Here is a 13,927-nt window from a genome sequence, read left to right as displayed (position 1 = left end):
CGGTACCGCCCCGAGGAGGGTACCGCGGCGTGCCGGGAAGTGCCAGGCACGAGGAGGGGCACCGCCCGAGTACCACCCCCGAGGAGAGGTACCACCCAAGTACCACCCCCGGGGAGGAGTACCACCCGAGTACCACCCAAATACCACCCCCGAGGAGTGGTACCACCCAAGTACCACCCCTGGGGAGGAGTACCACCCGAGTACCACCCAAATACCACCCCCGAGGAGTGGTACCACCCAAATACCACACGAGTACCACCCCCGAGGAGAGGTACCACCCAAGTACCACCCCCGGGGAGGAGTACCACCCGAGTACCACCCAAATACCACCCCCGAGGAGAGGTACCACCCAAGTACCACCCCTAGGGAGGGGTACTGCCCAAGTACCACCCAAGTACCGCCCCCGAGGAGGAGTACCGCCTGAATACCACCCCCAAGGAGGAGTACCGCCCAGGTACCACCCAAGTACCGCCCAGGTACCACCCAAGTACCACCCCCGAGGAGGAGTACCGCCCGAGTACCACCCAGGTACCGCCCAAGTACCGCCCAGGTACCGCCCAAGCACCACCCCCGAGGAGGAGTACCGCCGAGCACCACCCCGGGAAGGAGCCCCCCCGGCACCCCTCTCCAGGAGCACCCCCAAACGCTCGCCCTGGAGCCCAGGTACCGCCGCGCGCCGCCCCGGGGAAGTACCATCGGAGGTACCGCCGGCGGGGGGGGTAACGCGGTTGCCCCCGTGCACGGGGGTCCCCCAGCGCCATGGAGGCCATGGGGGGGGGAACGGAGGCAGGGCCCGGCCGCCCCCCCGCCCTTCCCGGGCAGGGGGGCCCAGGCGTCCGGGGCGGAGCGCGGCGGCTCCTCCTCCTCCTCCTCCTCCTCCTCCTCTCGCGAGAGCGCCCAGCCATGTCGCGGGGAGGCCGGGTGTAAACACAGCGACCCCCCCCCCCCCCCCGGGCGCGGGGGGCACGCGGCCGCCCCACGGCCCCATGGGACGGCACTGAGCCCCCCCCGCCCCAGGTAAGCCCGGGGGGGGGGATTGGGGGCGGTGGGGGGGGCCGGACGCCTGGGCCCCCTGGAGCTGGGGCGGTTGGGGGAGGGGGGGGGGACACCCCGGTGTCACCCAGCATGCCGTGACATGTTGCGTCACGCCAAGGCGGTCACGCCAAGGCGGTCACGCCAAGCCGGTCACGCCAAGTTGGGTCACGCCAAGCCGGGTCACGCCAATCCATGCCGCCACCCCGGACGCCTGGGCCCCCCCCATCACAGAGCGAGCCCAGGCGTCTGGGGCCGCGCCGGCCTGACCCACGTCCCCCCCCACCATCACCGCCGCCATCTTCCAGGTCGTGGCCGTCTCCGCGATGCGGCCGGGCCCCGTCGCCCTCCTGACCGCCGCCGCCGCGCTGCTGCTGCCCGCCGAGGCCTACATCCACGCGGTGAGTTTCGGGGCCGTTTCCGGGGGTTTCGGGGCCGTTTCCGGGGTTTCGGGGCCGTTTCCGGGGGTTTTGGGGCCGTTTCCGGGGGTTTCGGGGCCGTTTTGGGCGCTCGCTGATGCCGCTGCCCTCTCCCCCGGCAGGTGCTGGACCCCAACGCCACCATGGAGTTCTCGGACCTTCCGGCGCTCTTCGGCGCCCCGCTGCCTCGCGAAGGCCTCCTGGTGGGTGGCCGCCCCGGACGCCTGGGCCCCCCGGACGCCTGGGCCCCTGACGCGTCCGTGTGTCCCCCCCCGGCAGGGCTTCGTGGTGGAGGCGCGGCCCAGCAACGCCTGCCGGCCCATCGCCCCGGCGCCCGGCGCCAACGGCAGCGTCTTCATCGCCCTGGTGCGCCGCTACGACTGCGACTTCGACGTCAAGGTGGGGGGGGCACCGGGGGGGGGGCGGAGGGGCCCAGGCGTCCCCCACACCCCTCTGACGCTCCGTCCCCCCCCCGCGCAGGTGCTGCACGCGCAGCAGGCCGGCTTCGGCGCCGCCGTGGTGCACAACGTGGACTCGGAGAAGCTGCTCAACATGGTCTGGAACGACGGTGAGCGGCGGCCATCGTGGCTCCATCGTGGCCTGTCACAGCTCCGCCGTGGCCATCATGGGTCCATTGTGGCCATCGTGGCTCCACTGTGGCCCATAACAGCTCCACCGTGGCCATCGTGGCTCCGTTTTGGCCTGTCACAGCTCCATCATGGCCATCGTGGCTCCATTGTGGCCATCATGGCTCCGCTGTGGCCTGTCACAGCTCCATCATGGCCATCATGGCTCCATCATGGCCATCATGGCTCCCTTGTGGTCCATCACAGCTCCACCACGGCTATCTTGGCTCCGTCATGGCCATCGTGGCTCCACTGTGGCCATCATGGCTTTGTTGTGGCCATCATGGTTCCACCGAGGCCATCATGGCTCCATCATGGCCATCCTGGCTTCGTTGTGGTCCATAACACCTCCACCATAGCCAACATGGCTCCGTCATGGCCATCATGGCTCTGTTGTGGCCTGTCACAGCTCCATTGTGGCCATCACAGCTCCACCATGGCCATCATGGCTCCGTTGTGGCCATCATGGCTCCACTGTGGCCTGTCACAGCTCCATCATGGCCATCATGGCTTCATTGTGGTCCGTAACAGCTCCACTGTGGCCATCATGGCTCCATCATGGCCATCATGGCTCCACCATGGCCATCGTGGCTCCGTTGTGGCCTGTCACAGCTCCACCATGACCATCATGGCCATCATGGCTCCGCTGTGGCCTGTCACAGCTCCATCATGGCTGCACTGTGGTCCGTAACAGCTCCACCGTGGCCATCATGGCTCTATCATGGCCATCATGGCTTTGTTGTGGCCATCTTGGCTCCACCATGGCCATCATGGCTCCGTTGTGGCCATCATGGCTTTGTTGTGGCCATCATGGCTCTACTGTGGCCATCATGGCTCCGTTGTGGCCATCATGGCTCCGTTGTGGCCATCATGGCTTTGTTGTGGCCATCATGGCTCCACCGTGGCCATCGTGGCTCCGTTGTGGCCTGTCACAGCTCCATCATGGCCACTGTGGCTCCGTCATGGCCACTGTGGCTCCATCGTGGTCATCATGGCTTTGTTGTGGCCATCACGCCTCTGTCATGGCCATCGTGGCTCCGTTGTGGTCATCATGGTTCCATCGTGGTCATCATGGCTTTGTTGTGGCCATCATGGCTCCATCATGGCCGCTGTGGCCCTGTCGTGGCTCCATCGTGGCCTCGTTGGGGCCGTTGAGGTTCTGCCGTGCCCTGCTGTGGCCATCGTGGCCCCGTCGTGGCCATCGTGGCTCCGTTGTGGCCCCTCATGGCCATCGTGGCCCCACGGCGGCCATCGTGGCTGTCACACCCCATCACTGCTCCATCGTGGCCCCACCATGGCCATCGCGGACCTGTCGTGGCCCCCATGGTGGCCGTCATGGCCCGTTGTCGCCGTCATGAGCCCATCATGGCTCTGTCATGGCCATCATGGCCCCGTCATGGCCCCATGGTGGCCGCTGTGGCCATGCCATGGCCCCGTGGTGGCCCCATGGTGGCCGTGGTGGCCCCGTCATGGCCATGGTGGCCCCATGGTGGCCATCATAGCCCCGTGGTGGCCATTGTGGAGCCATAGTGGCCATCGTGGACCCGTGGTGGCCATTGTGGCCCCGTGGTGGCCATCACAGCCCGATGGTGGCCCCATGGTGGCCATTGTCACCCTGTGGTGGCCGTGGTGGCCCCGTGGTGGCCATTGTGGCCTCGTGGTGGCTCCATGGTGGCCGTGGTGTCCCCGTCATGGCCATGGTGGCCATCACAGCCCCGTGGTGGCCCCATGGTGGCCATGGTGGCCCTATGGTGGCCATCACAGCCCCGTGGTGGCTCCATGGTGGCCGTGGTGGCCCCATCATGGCCATGGTGGCCCTATGGTGGCCATCACAGCCCCGTAGTGGCTCCATGGTGGCCATGGTGGCCCTGTCATGGCCATGGTGGCCCTGTGGTGGCCATCATGGCCCCGTGGTGGCCGTCGTGGCCTCGTGGTGGCCATTGTCACCCTGTGGTGGCCGCGGTGGCCCCGTGGTGGCCGCGGTGGCCCCGTCTGAGGCGTCTCTCGCTGCAGAGCGGCTGCGGGAGCAGATCGCCATCCCGGCCGTGTTCGTGGGGCAGCGCGCCGCCGCCTTCCTCCGCGACACCTTCAGCTACGCCCGCGGGTAGGGCCCCCCCCCGGACGCCTGGGCCCCCCCCGGACGCCTGGGCCCCCCGCCCGGACGCCTGGGCCCGCCCCGGGCGGGCGCCCAGCAGCCGCTGTCCCCGCAGGGCCCACGTCGTCCTCGTCCCCGAGTACGTCTTCCCCCTGGGCTACTACCTGGTGCCCTTCACCGGCGTCGTGGGCGTCGTCGTGGCCGTCATGTGCACCGTGCTGGTGAGCCGGACGCCTGGGCCCCGCCCGGGGACGCCTGGGCCCCTCGCGGGCCACGCGGGGACGCCTGGGCCCCGCTGCACCACACGGGGACGCCCATGCCCTGCTGCACCACACGGGGACGCCTGGGCCCCGCTGCAGCACGCGGGGACGCCTGGGCCCTTCCCAGGCCACACGGGGACGCCTGGGCCCCTCCCGGGCCACGCGGGGACGCCTGGGCCCCTCGCAGGCCACACAGGGACGCCCATGCCCCGCTGTACCACACGGGGACGCCTGGGCCCCGCTGCACCACACGGGGACGCCTGGGCCCCGCTGCACCACACGGGGACGCCTGGGCCCCTCGCAGGCCACACGGGGACGCCTGGGCCCCACCCTGCCGCACAGGGACGCCTGGGCCCCTCCCGGGCTGCGCGGGGGACGCCTGGGCCCCCTCCATGGGGTGGGGAAAGGGGGCAAGGACACCTGGGCCCCCTGGGACGGGGATTGCGGCCCCGGACGCCTGGGCCCCCCTTGCTCGGGGTGGGGGGTGGGAGGGGGTGGGGCGGCCCCGGACGCCTGGGCCCCTGTCGCCCCGCAGGTCGTGCGCTGCCTCCAGCACCGCAAGCGGCTGCGGCGGAACCGGCTGTCGCAGGAGCAGCTCAGCAAGATCCCGGTGCACCGGTACCGGAAAGGTACCGCCGCGGGGACGCCTGGGCCCCTGGGGGGGGACGCCTGGGCCCCTGGGCGGGGGGACGCCTGGTCCCCTGGGTGGGGACGCCTGGGCCCCTGGGCGGGGGGACGCCTGGGCCCCGGGGCAGCGGCCTCAGGAACCCCCGCGGCCTCCCTCGCATCCTCCCCCCCCCCCCCCCCGCCGCGGCCTAGCGCTCGCCGGAGCCGCCCGGACGCCTGGGCCCTCGCCACGGGGCGTGCCGGGAGCCTTGGCGGGGGCCCCTCCCCCGCGCGTGGGACCCAGGCGTCCGGGCGGGTGCGGCGGCGGGTGAGTCAGCGCCGGGGGGGGGGGAGGAAGCGCCGTCGCCGCCGTCGCTGCCCTTATAAGGCCCTGGCGGGCGCCGGCCCCAAACCCCCCCCCCCGGCACCCGCTTCCGCCCCGCGCGCCCGGACACCTGGGCCCCCCCCCCGGATGCCTGGGCCCCTGGGCGACCCGGACGCCTGGGCCCATGGCCTGGCTCACCCCGGGGGCACCGCCCGGACGCCTGGGCCCGCGGGTGACGCGGCTGCGCAGGGGACGAGTACGAGGTCTGCGCCATCTGCCTGGACGAGTACGAGGAGGGCGACCGGCTGCGGGTGCTGCCCTGCGCCCACGGTGAGCGCCCCGGGGGGGGGGGAACGGGGACGCCTGGGCCCCCCCGGACGCCTGGGCCCCCCCTGACCGCCCCCCCTTGCCCCCCCCCAGCCTTCCACAGCCGCTGCGTGGACCCCTGGCTGACCCGCACCCGCCGCACCTGCCCCGTCTGCAAGCAGCGGGTGCCGCCGGGCGCCGAGGAGGCGGCACCCGAGGGCGACGTGGGGGCGGGGAGGGCGGCGGGGGGGCCCCCCCTGGGTGCTGCCTCCGAGCGCACCCCGCTGCTGCCCCCCGCCCCCGTCTGACCCGGACGCCGGGGCCCCTCTGCGCCCCCACCCCCACCCCCCAAATAAAGGCTCGTGGCCAACTCGGCTCTGGCTCTTCTTGGGGGGGGGGGCACCCATGGGTGCCCCACGGCGAGCGCCCGAGTGGGGGTCCGGCACCCCCCAGCCGGCTCCGGCACCCAAAGGGGCTCTGGGACCCCCAGACCCAGCTCCAGCACCCAGCACCCACCTCCCTCTGGCACCCAGAGGTGCTCGGGGACCCCCAGACCCGGTGCCCACGTTGGTCTCCAGCACCCAAAGGAGCTCAGGGACCCCCCAAATCTGGCTCCGGCACCCAAAGGTGCTTGGGGACCCCCGAAACCCAGTGCCCACGCTGGTCTCCAGCACCTTGACCCCGGTTTCGGCACCCAAAGGGGCTCTGGGAGCCCCAAATCCGGTGCCCATGTTGATCTCCAGCACCCAAAGGGGCCCCAGGATCCCCCCACCCAGCTCCGGCACCCAAAGGGGCTCCAGGACCCCCCAAACCCGGCTCTGGCACCCAAAGGTGCTTGGGTACGCCCCAAACCTGGTGCCCACGTTGGTCTCCAGCACCCAAAGGAGCTCAGGGACCCCCCCAATCCGGCTCCAGCACCCAAAGGGGCTCTGGGAGCCCCCAAACCTGGTGCCCACATTGGTCTCCAGCACCCAAAGGGGCTCTGGCACCCACCACCCACCTCCCTCTGGCACCCAGAGGTGCTTGGGGACCCCCAGACCCAGCACCCACGCTGGTCTCCAGCACCTTCATCCCAGCTCCAGCACCCAAAGGGGCTCCAGGATCCCCCCACCTGGTTCTAGCACCCAAAGGAGCTCAGAGACCCCCAAACCTGGTGCCCATGTTGGTCTCCAGCTCCAGCACCCAAAGGGGCCCCAGCACCCACTTTCCTCTGGCACCCAAAGGTGCTCTGGGACCCCCAGACTCGGCATCCACGTTGGTCTCCAGCACCCAAAGGGGCTCCAGGATCCCCCCACCCAGCTCCAGCACCCACCTCCCTTTGGCACCCAAAGGGGCTCAGGGACCCCCCAAATCCAGCTCCAGCACCCAAAAGTGCTCAGGGACCCCCTAAACCTGGTGCCCACGTCGGTCTCCAGCTCCCTCGACCCGGCTCCAGCACCCAAAGGGGCTCCGGGACCCCCAAATCCAGTGTCCACACTGGTCTCCAGCACCCAAAGGGGCTCCAGCACCCACCACCCACCTCCCTGTGGCACCCAAAGGGGCTCTGGCACCCAAAGGTGCTCTGGGACCCCCAGACCCACCACCCACCTCCTTCCAGCACCCAAAGGTGCTCTGGGACCCCCAGACCCGGTGCCCACGCTGGTCTCCAGCACCCAAAGGGGCTCTGGGACCCCCAGACCCGGTGCCCACGCTGGTCTCCAGCACCCAAAGGTGCTCAGGGACCCCCAGACCCAGCTCCGGCACCCAAAGGCGCCTGGGCCCCCCCCAAACCCAGCACCCAGTTGCTCTCCAGCACCCAAAGGTGCTGCAGCACCCAAGGGTGCCCCACCCCCCCCCGGGAGCCGACAGGGCCGGACTCTGACCCCGGGCGGGCCCCGGCGTCCCCGTCACAGACGCAGAGAGGGCCCCGGCGTCGCCCCCCCCGTGTCCCCCCCGGTGTCCCTGTGTCCCCCCCAGTGTCCCCATGTCCCCCCCGTGTCCCCCCCCAGTTACAGGCGCAGGCGGGGGCGGGGGCGGCGCCTTTATTGGTCAGTACTGGGAGCGCCGCAGATGCGCCGCCATCTCGTAGCACTTCTTGTTGACGCAGCCGCCGTGGACGCCCTCCTTGCCCATCACCAGCACGATCGCTGCGGGGGGGGGACGCGGGGGGGGGTCAGCGGGGGCCCAGGCGTCCAGGCACCCGCCGACCCCCCCACGAGGGGACCCAGGTGTCCGGGGATCCCCGCCAAGGGGCCCAGGCGTCCGGGCAACCGGCCACCCCCCGCCCCGTGGACGCCCTCCTTGCCCATCACCAGCACGATCGCTGCGGGGGGGGGGGGGGGGGGGAACGTGGGGGGGGTCAGCGGGGGCCCAGGTGTCCGGGTGACCCCTGACCCCCCCCCCCAGGGGACCCAGGTGTCCGGGGATCCCCACCAAGGGGCCCAGGCGTCCGGGCTGCCCCCCCCCCAGCAGGCAGAGGGGGCCCAGGCGTCCGGGCGCAGCTGCTCCGGGAGGGCAACAGCTGCCCCATCCCACGACAGCTGGGGGGGGGGGGGGGGCAGCAGAGGGGGCCCAGGCGTCCGGGGACAGAGCAACGGCGGGGGGAGGGATGGGAAAGGGACCCAGGTGTCCGGGAGGAAGCAGAGAGCGGACCCAGGCGTCCGGGGATGGCGCAGGGGTTGGCGCGAGGGGCCCCGGCGTCCGGGGGAGGCGCAAGGGGACGTGGAGGGGGCGCGGAGGGGGGGCCCCGGTGTCCGGGGGGGACGTGTGGGGTGCACAGGGTCGGCGTGGGGGGGTCGGGGGTTGGCGCGAGCGCGGCGGGGTTGGCGCGAGGGGCCCCGGTGTCCCCCCCACTCACTCTTGTTGGTGATGGTGGCGGTGACGTTGAAGGTGGGCGTTGCAACAACGCGCACGGGGGGGACGGGGGGAGGTCGGGGGTCGGCGCGGGGGGGTCGGGGGTTGGCGTTAGCGCGGCGGGGTTGGCGCGAGGGGCCCCGGCGTGGCCCCCACTCACTCTTGTTGGTGATGGTGGCGGTGACGTTGAAGGTGGGTGTTGCAACAACGCGCACGGGGGGGACGGGGGGAGGTTGGGGGTCGGGGGTTGGCGCGAGCGCGGCGGGGTTGGCGCGAGGGGCCCCGGCGTGCCCCCGACTCACTCTTGTTGGTGATGGTGGCGGTGACGCTGAAGGTGGGTGTTGCAACAACGCGCACGGGGGGGACGGGGGGAGGTCGGGGGTTGGCGCGGGGGGGTCGGGGGTCGGCGTTAGCACAGCGGGGTTGGCGCGAGGGGCCCCGGTGTCCCCCACTCACTCTTGTTGGTGATGGTGGCGGTGACGTTGAAGGTGGGCGTTGCAACAACGCGCACGGGGGGGACGGGGGGAGGTCGGGGGTCGGCGCGGGGGGGTCGGGGGTCGGCGCGAGCGTGGCGGGGTTGGCGCGAGGGGCCCCGGCGTCCCCCCCACTCACTCTTGTTGGTGACGGTGGCGGTGACGTTGAAGGTGGGTGTTGCAACAACGCGCACGGGGGGGACGGGGGGAGGTCGGGGGTCGGCGCGGGGGGGTCGGGGGTTGGCGCGAGCGCGGCGGGGTTGGCGCGAGGGGCCCCGGCGTCCCCCACTCACTCTTGTTGGCGACGGTAGCAGTGACGTTGAAGGTGGGCGTTGCAACAACGTGCACGGGGGGGACGGGGGGAGGTTGGGGGTCGGCGCGGGGGGGTCGGGGGTCGGCGCGGGGGGGTCAGGGTTGGCGCGAGGGGCCCCGGCGTGTCCCCCACTCACTCTTGTTGGTGATGGTGGCGGTGACGTTGAAGGTGGGTGTTGCAACAACGCGCACGGGGGGGACGGGGGGAGGTCGGGGGTCGGCGCGGGGGGGTGGGGGTTGGCGCGAGGGGCCCCGGCGTGCCCCACTCACTCTTGTTGGTGATGGTGGCGGTGACGTTGAAGGTGGGCGTTGCAACAACGCGCACGGGGGGGACGGGGGGAGGTCGGGGGTCGGCGCGGGGGGGTCGGGGTTGGCGCGAGGGGCCCCGGCGTCCCCCCGACTCACTCTTGTTGGTGATGGTGGCGGTGACGTTGAAGGTGGGTGTTGCAACAACGCGCACGGGGGGGACGGGGGGAGGTCGGGGGTCGGCGCGGGGGGGTCGGGGGTTGGCGCGAGCGCGGCGGGGTTGGCGCGAGGGGCCCCGGCGTCCCCCACTCACTCTTGTTGGTGATGGTGGCGGTGACGTTGAAGGTGGGTGTTGCAACAACGCGCACGGGGGGGACGGGGGGAGGTCGGGGGTCGGCGCGGGGGGGTCGGGGGTCGGCACGGGGGGGTCGGGGGTCGGCGCGAGCGTGGCGGGGTTGGCGCGAGGGGCCCCGGCGTCCCCCCCACTCACTCTTGTTGGTGACGGTGGCGGTGACGTTGAAGGTGGGTGTTGCAACAACGCGCACGGGGGGGACGGGGGGAGGTCGGGGGTCGGCGCGGGGGGGTCGGGGGTTGGCGCGAGCGCGGCGGGGTTGGCGCGAGGGGCCCCGGCGTCCCCCACTCACTCTTGTTGGCGACGGTAGCAGTGACGTTGAAGGTGGGCGTTGCAACAACGTGCACGGGGGGGACGGGGGGAGGTTGGGGGTCGGCGCGGGGGGGTCGGGGGTCGGCGCGGGGGGGTCAGGGTTGGCGCGAGGGGCCCCGGCGTGTCCCCCACTCACTCTTGTTGGTGATGGTGGCGGTGACGTTGAAGGTGGGTGTTGCAACAACGCGCACGGGGGGGACGGGGGGAGGTCGGGGGTCGGCGCGGGGGGGTGGGGGTTGGCGCGAGGGGCCCCGGCGTGCCCCACTCACTCTTGTTGGTGATGGTGGCGGTGACGTTGAAGGTGGGCGTTGCAACAACGCGCACGGGGGGGACGGGGGGAGGTCGGGGGTCGGCGCGGGGGGGTCGGGGTTGGCGCGAGGGGCCCCGGCGTCCCCCCGACTCACTCTTGTTGGTGATGGTGGCGGTGACGTTGAAGGTGGGTGTTGCAACAACGCGCACGGGGGGGACGGGGGGAGGTCGGGGGTCGGCGCGGGGGGGTCGGGGGTTGGCGCGAGCGCGGCGGGGTTGGCGCGAGGGGCCCCGGCGTCCCCCACTCACTCTTGTTGGTGATGGTGGCGGTGACGTTGAAGGTGGGTGTTGCAACAACGCGCACGGGGGGACGGGGGGAGGTCGGGGGTCGGCGCGGGGGGGTCGGGGGTTGGCGCGAGCGCGGTGGGGTTGGCGCGAGGGGCCCCGGCGTCCCCCCGACTCACTCTTGTTGGTGATGGTGGCGGTGACGTTGAAGGTGGGCGCCCCGGCGGCGCTCTTGGTGCGCAGGTCCATGCTGTGCTCGCCCTCCACCAGCAGCGAGTCGCGGATGACGGAGCAGCGCTGCCCCCCCAGCGTCAGCCCGTTCACCAGGAGGCTGCCGCGGTCCTTCCCCACCAGCGCCGCCACCTCCGCCGCCTGCCCCCCCCCCCAAAGAAATGGCGTCACGGGGGGGCGGCCAGGCGTCCCCCGGCCCCCCCGCACCAGCCACGCCACATGGCGGGGCCCGGGAGTGCCCCCACCTGCCGCATAGAGGGCCCAGGAGTGCCCCCACGCCCCCCCGGGGCCCAGGCGTCCGGGCGGGGGGGCCCATGAATGTCCCCACACCCCCCAGGGGCCCAGGCGTCCGGACGGGGGGGCCCAGGAGTGCCCCCACGCCCCCCCCCCCGAGGCCCAGGCATCCAGGTGGGCGAGCCCAGAAGTGCCCTGACACCCCCCCGGGGCCCAGGCGTCCGGCAAGGGGGCCCAGGAGTGTCCCCACACCCCCCCAGGGGCCCAGGCGTCCGGGTGGGGGGCCCAGGCGTCCAGGTGGGCGGGCCCAGGAGTGCCCTGACACCCCCCAGGGGCCCAGGCGTCCGGGCAGGGGGGCCCAGGAGTGTCCCCACACCCCCCCAGGGGCCCAGGCGTCCGGGCAGGGGGGGCCCAGGCGTCCGGCAAGGGGGGGCCCAGGAGTGGCCCCACGCCCCCCCCGGGGCCCAGGCGTCCGGGCCCCCACCCCAGCTCCCTCCGCGGGCGGGCCCAGGCGTCCGGGGCATCCCCTGCCACCGCCGTGCACGGGACGGGACGGGACGGGAGGGGCCCAGGCGTCCGGGAGCCGCCCAACGCCCCGCCGGGGACCCAGGCGTCCGGGGCGCCCCGGAGCCGGCGGCAGCTCCGTGCGGGGCCCAGGCGTCCGGGAGCCGCTTCGGCTCTGCACAAGGGGCCCAGGCGTCCGGGCGCCCCCTCAACCCCCCGCGCGGGGCCCAGGCGTCCGGGAGCCGCTTCGGCCTCGCACAGAGGGGCCCAGGCGTCCGGGCGCCCCTCGAGCAGCCGCGCAGGGGGCCCAGGCGTCCGGGCGCCCCTCCCCCACAGGAAGCCCCTCCCCCGCCGGGGGGAAGTTGCCACATTCCGCACATTTTTGTGCCTTGGGGGGGGGGGGGGGGGAACCGGCGACCCCCCCCCCCCCCAACCCGGGCAGGGAGAGGGCCCAGGCGTCCGGGTCGCCCCCCTTCCCCCCCCCCCACCCCAGCCACGTGCTCGCCCGGCCCGGACGCCTGGGCCCCCTCCTTGCGTTGGGGGGGGGGGGGGGGGGAATCAGGACACCTGGGCCCCCCCGGCAGCGGGAGCCGGGACGCCTGGGCCCCCTCCTCGTGGGGGGGGGGTTGGAGCTGGGACGCCTGGGCCCCCCCGCGTGCCCGGACGCCTGGGCCCCGCCGGCGGGGGGGGGGGGGGGGGGGGGGGCCGGGCCACGCTGGCACCGGCCGCGTCGGCTCCCGGACACATTTTTTTCCCTTTTTTGTCCCGATTGGGACCGGGGGGGGGGGAGGGGGGGCGCGGCGGGGGGGGCGGGCGGATCCGGCCCCCCCGTCACTTCCTGCCGGCGGGGGGTGGGGAGGGGCCGCGCCCCGGGGAGGGTCGCGGGGGCCCCGGTGCCCCCGGGAGGGGGGGGGCTGGATGCCCGGGGAGGGGGGGCGCCTCGTCGGGGGGATCGCCCCAAAACTCGGCGAAATCGCCCCAAAACCGCGAGGGAAGCGCCGCCGCCCCCCCCCCACCGCGGCCGCCGCCTTCCGGGAAACGGCCCCGGGCATCGCCGCCCCCCCCCCGCCCCGGTGCCGCCGTTTCCCCCCGTCCCGGAGCGTTTCTCCCCCCCCCGGGAGCGTTTCCCGCCCCGCAGGGCGCGTTCCTGCCCCCCCCCCACCGGGGGCAGCGTTTCCCGCCGCTCGCGGCCGTTTCCCCCCGCCGGCGCCCGCCGTTTCCCGCCCCTCCACGCGCGCTTCCTCCCCGCCCCCCCCCCGGCGGCGTTTCCCGCCCTCCGCCGCCGTTTCCCCCTGTCAGCGAGCGTTCGCTCCCCCTCAGCGGCCGTTTGCTCCTCCTCAGCAAGCGCTTCCCCCTCAGCGAGCGTTTCTCCCCGTCAGGGAGCGTTTTCCCCCCTCAGAGACCGCTCCCCGTCAGGGAGCGTTTTCTCCCCTCAGCGAGCGTTCGCCCCCCCTCAGCGAGCGTTTTCTCCCCTCAGCGAGCGCTCCCCCCCCCCCAGCGAGCGCTCCCCGCGCCCCCGGTGCCCACCGTGATGTTGGCGAAGGTCTTGCCGGGGGTGGCGGCCCACACGGCGGGGGTGTCCTTGTAGCCGACGATGGCGGCGTCCTGGCAGGTCCCGTCCGCCATGAGGCTCTCCACGTAGGGCGCCCACCCGCTCATGGCGGCGGCGGCGGCGGCGGCGCGGGCCGGGCGGGGCGGGGCCGGTGGGCGGGGCCGGCGAGGCGGCGGCGGCGCGTGCGCGGAGCGGGCGGCGGGCGCGAGACGGGGCCCCGCGACGGGGCCGCGCGCCGCCTTTCATAGCGGGGCCGCCGGGGGCGGGGCCGCCGGGGGCGGGGCCGAGGCGGGGGGCGGGGCCTGCAGGGGACACGCCCCCTCCCCATGCCCCGCCGCGCTTTCCGCCGCGCCTGGCTCCGCCCCGCCCGCCCGGCGAGAGGCCACGCCCCTGCAGACAGGCCACGCCCCTGCAGACGACAGACCACGCCCACGCCGCGCGGCCGCTCCCACGGTGCTCGGCCACGCCCCCTGCTGCTCGGCCACGCCCCTGCTGCTCGGCCACGCCCCTCCCGCCGGGCGGGAGCGGCGGCTGCGGCCCCGGGTGCTGCGACCCCCCCCCGACCCCCAACCCGGGGGGGGGAGCGAGGGGACTGTAGCCCCCCCCGGCATTGCAGCCCCCCCCCCGGCATTGCAACCCCCCCCCCGGCATTGCAGCCCCCCCCGGGCATTGCAGG

At 73.9% G+C, this 13,927-nt stretch overlaps 2 protein-coding genes across 5 annotated transcripts; one reads left to right on the top strand and one right to left on the bottom strand.

Annotated features, from left to right (window-relative positions):
- Positions 1 to 533: 533 nt before the first annotated feature.
- LOC135324558 (E3 ubiquitin-protein ligase RNF167-like) lies at positions 534 to 6,043 on the top strand. 4 transcript variants are annotated; one of them, XM_064501139.1, is made up of 10 exons: positions 540 to 663; positions 1,341 to 1,433; positions 1,574 to 1,654; positions 1,731 to 1,850; positions 1,932 to 2,019; positions 4,091 to 4,181; positions 4,288 to 4,393; positions 4,968 to 5,061; positions 5,613 to 5,693; positions 5,784 to 6,043. In XM_064501139.1, the coding sequence occupies exons 2-10, from the start codon at positions 1,359 to 1,361 to the stop codon at positions 5,975 to 5,977; spliced, it is 930 nt and encodes a 309-aa protein (XP_064357209.1). In that variant the 5' UTR covers positions 540 to 663; positions 1,341 to 1,358; the 3' UTR covers positions 5,978 to 6,043. The 4 variants fall into 4 exon arrangements, with proteins under 4 accessions (XP_064357208.1, XP_064357209.1, XP_064357207.1 ...); XM_064501137.1 differs by having other exon boundaries at positions 540 to 701; XM_064501140.1 differs by lacking the exon at positions 540 to 663 and adding an exon at positions 867 to 1,017.
- A 1,632-nt stretch (positions 6,044 to 7,675) lies between these two features.
- On the bottom strand, positions 7,676 to 13,492 carry PFN1 (profilin 1). Its single transcript, XM_064501122.1, has 3 exons — positions 13,227 to 13,492; positions 10,910 to 11,102; positions 7,676 to 7,795 (listed from the first exon to the last, which is right to left on the bottom strand). Exons 1-3 carry the CDS (start codon positions 13,356 to 13,358, stop codon positions 7,698 to 7,700), a joined length of 423 nt encoding a protein of 140 aa, XP_064357192.1. The 5' UTR covers positions 13,359 to 13,492; the 3' UTR covers positions 7,676 to 7,697.
- Between the last annotated feature and the right edge of the window lie 435 nt (positions 13,493 to 13,927).

The sequence above is a fragment of the Dromaius novaehollandiae genome, chromosome 32 (genome assembly GCF_036370855.1).
Source record: "Dromaius novaehollandiae isolate bDroNov1 chromosome 32, bDroNov1.hap1, whole genome shotgun sequence".
Lineage (NCBI taxonomy): Eukaryota > Metazoa > Chordata > Aves > Casuariiformes > Dromaiidae > Dromaius > Dromaius novaehollandiae.
Note: the sequence above shows the minus strand (reverse complement) of the source record. Positions and strands in the feature narration are given on the sequence as shown.

Bases quoted from the DNA above. Each gene is read 5' to 3' on its own strand.
- PFN1 (XM_064501122.1), bottom strand. From the start codon at position 13,358: ATGAGCGGGTGGGCGCCCTACGTGGAGAGCCTCATGGCGGACGGGACC. The intron at 11,103-13,226 runs GTGGGCACCGGG...GGGGGGGGGCAG, and splicing joins AGACCTTCGCCAACATCACG to GCGGCGGAGGTGGCGGCGCT. The intron at 7,796-10,909 runs GTGAGTCGGGGG...CCCCCCCCGCAG, and splicing joins CGCCACCATCACCAACAAGA to CGATCGTGCTGGTGATGGGC.
- LOC135324558 (XM_064501139.1), top strand. From the start codon at position 1,359: ATGCGGCCGGGCCCCGTCGCCCTCCTGACCGCCGCCGCCGCGCTGCTG. The intron at 1,434-1,573 runs GTGAGTTTCGGG...CTCCCCCGGCAG, and splicing joins CCGAGGCCTACATCCACGCG to GTGCTGGACCCCAACGCCAC. The intron at 4,182-4,287 runs GTAGGGCCCCCC...CTGTCCCCGCAG, and splicing joins ACCTTCAGCTACGCCCGCGG to GGCCCACGTCGTCCTCGTCC.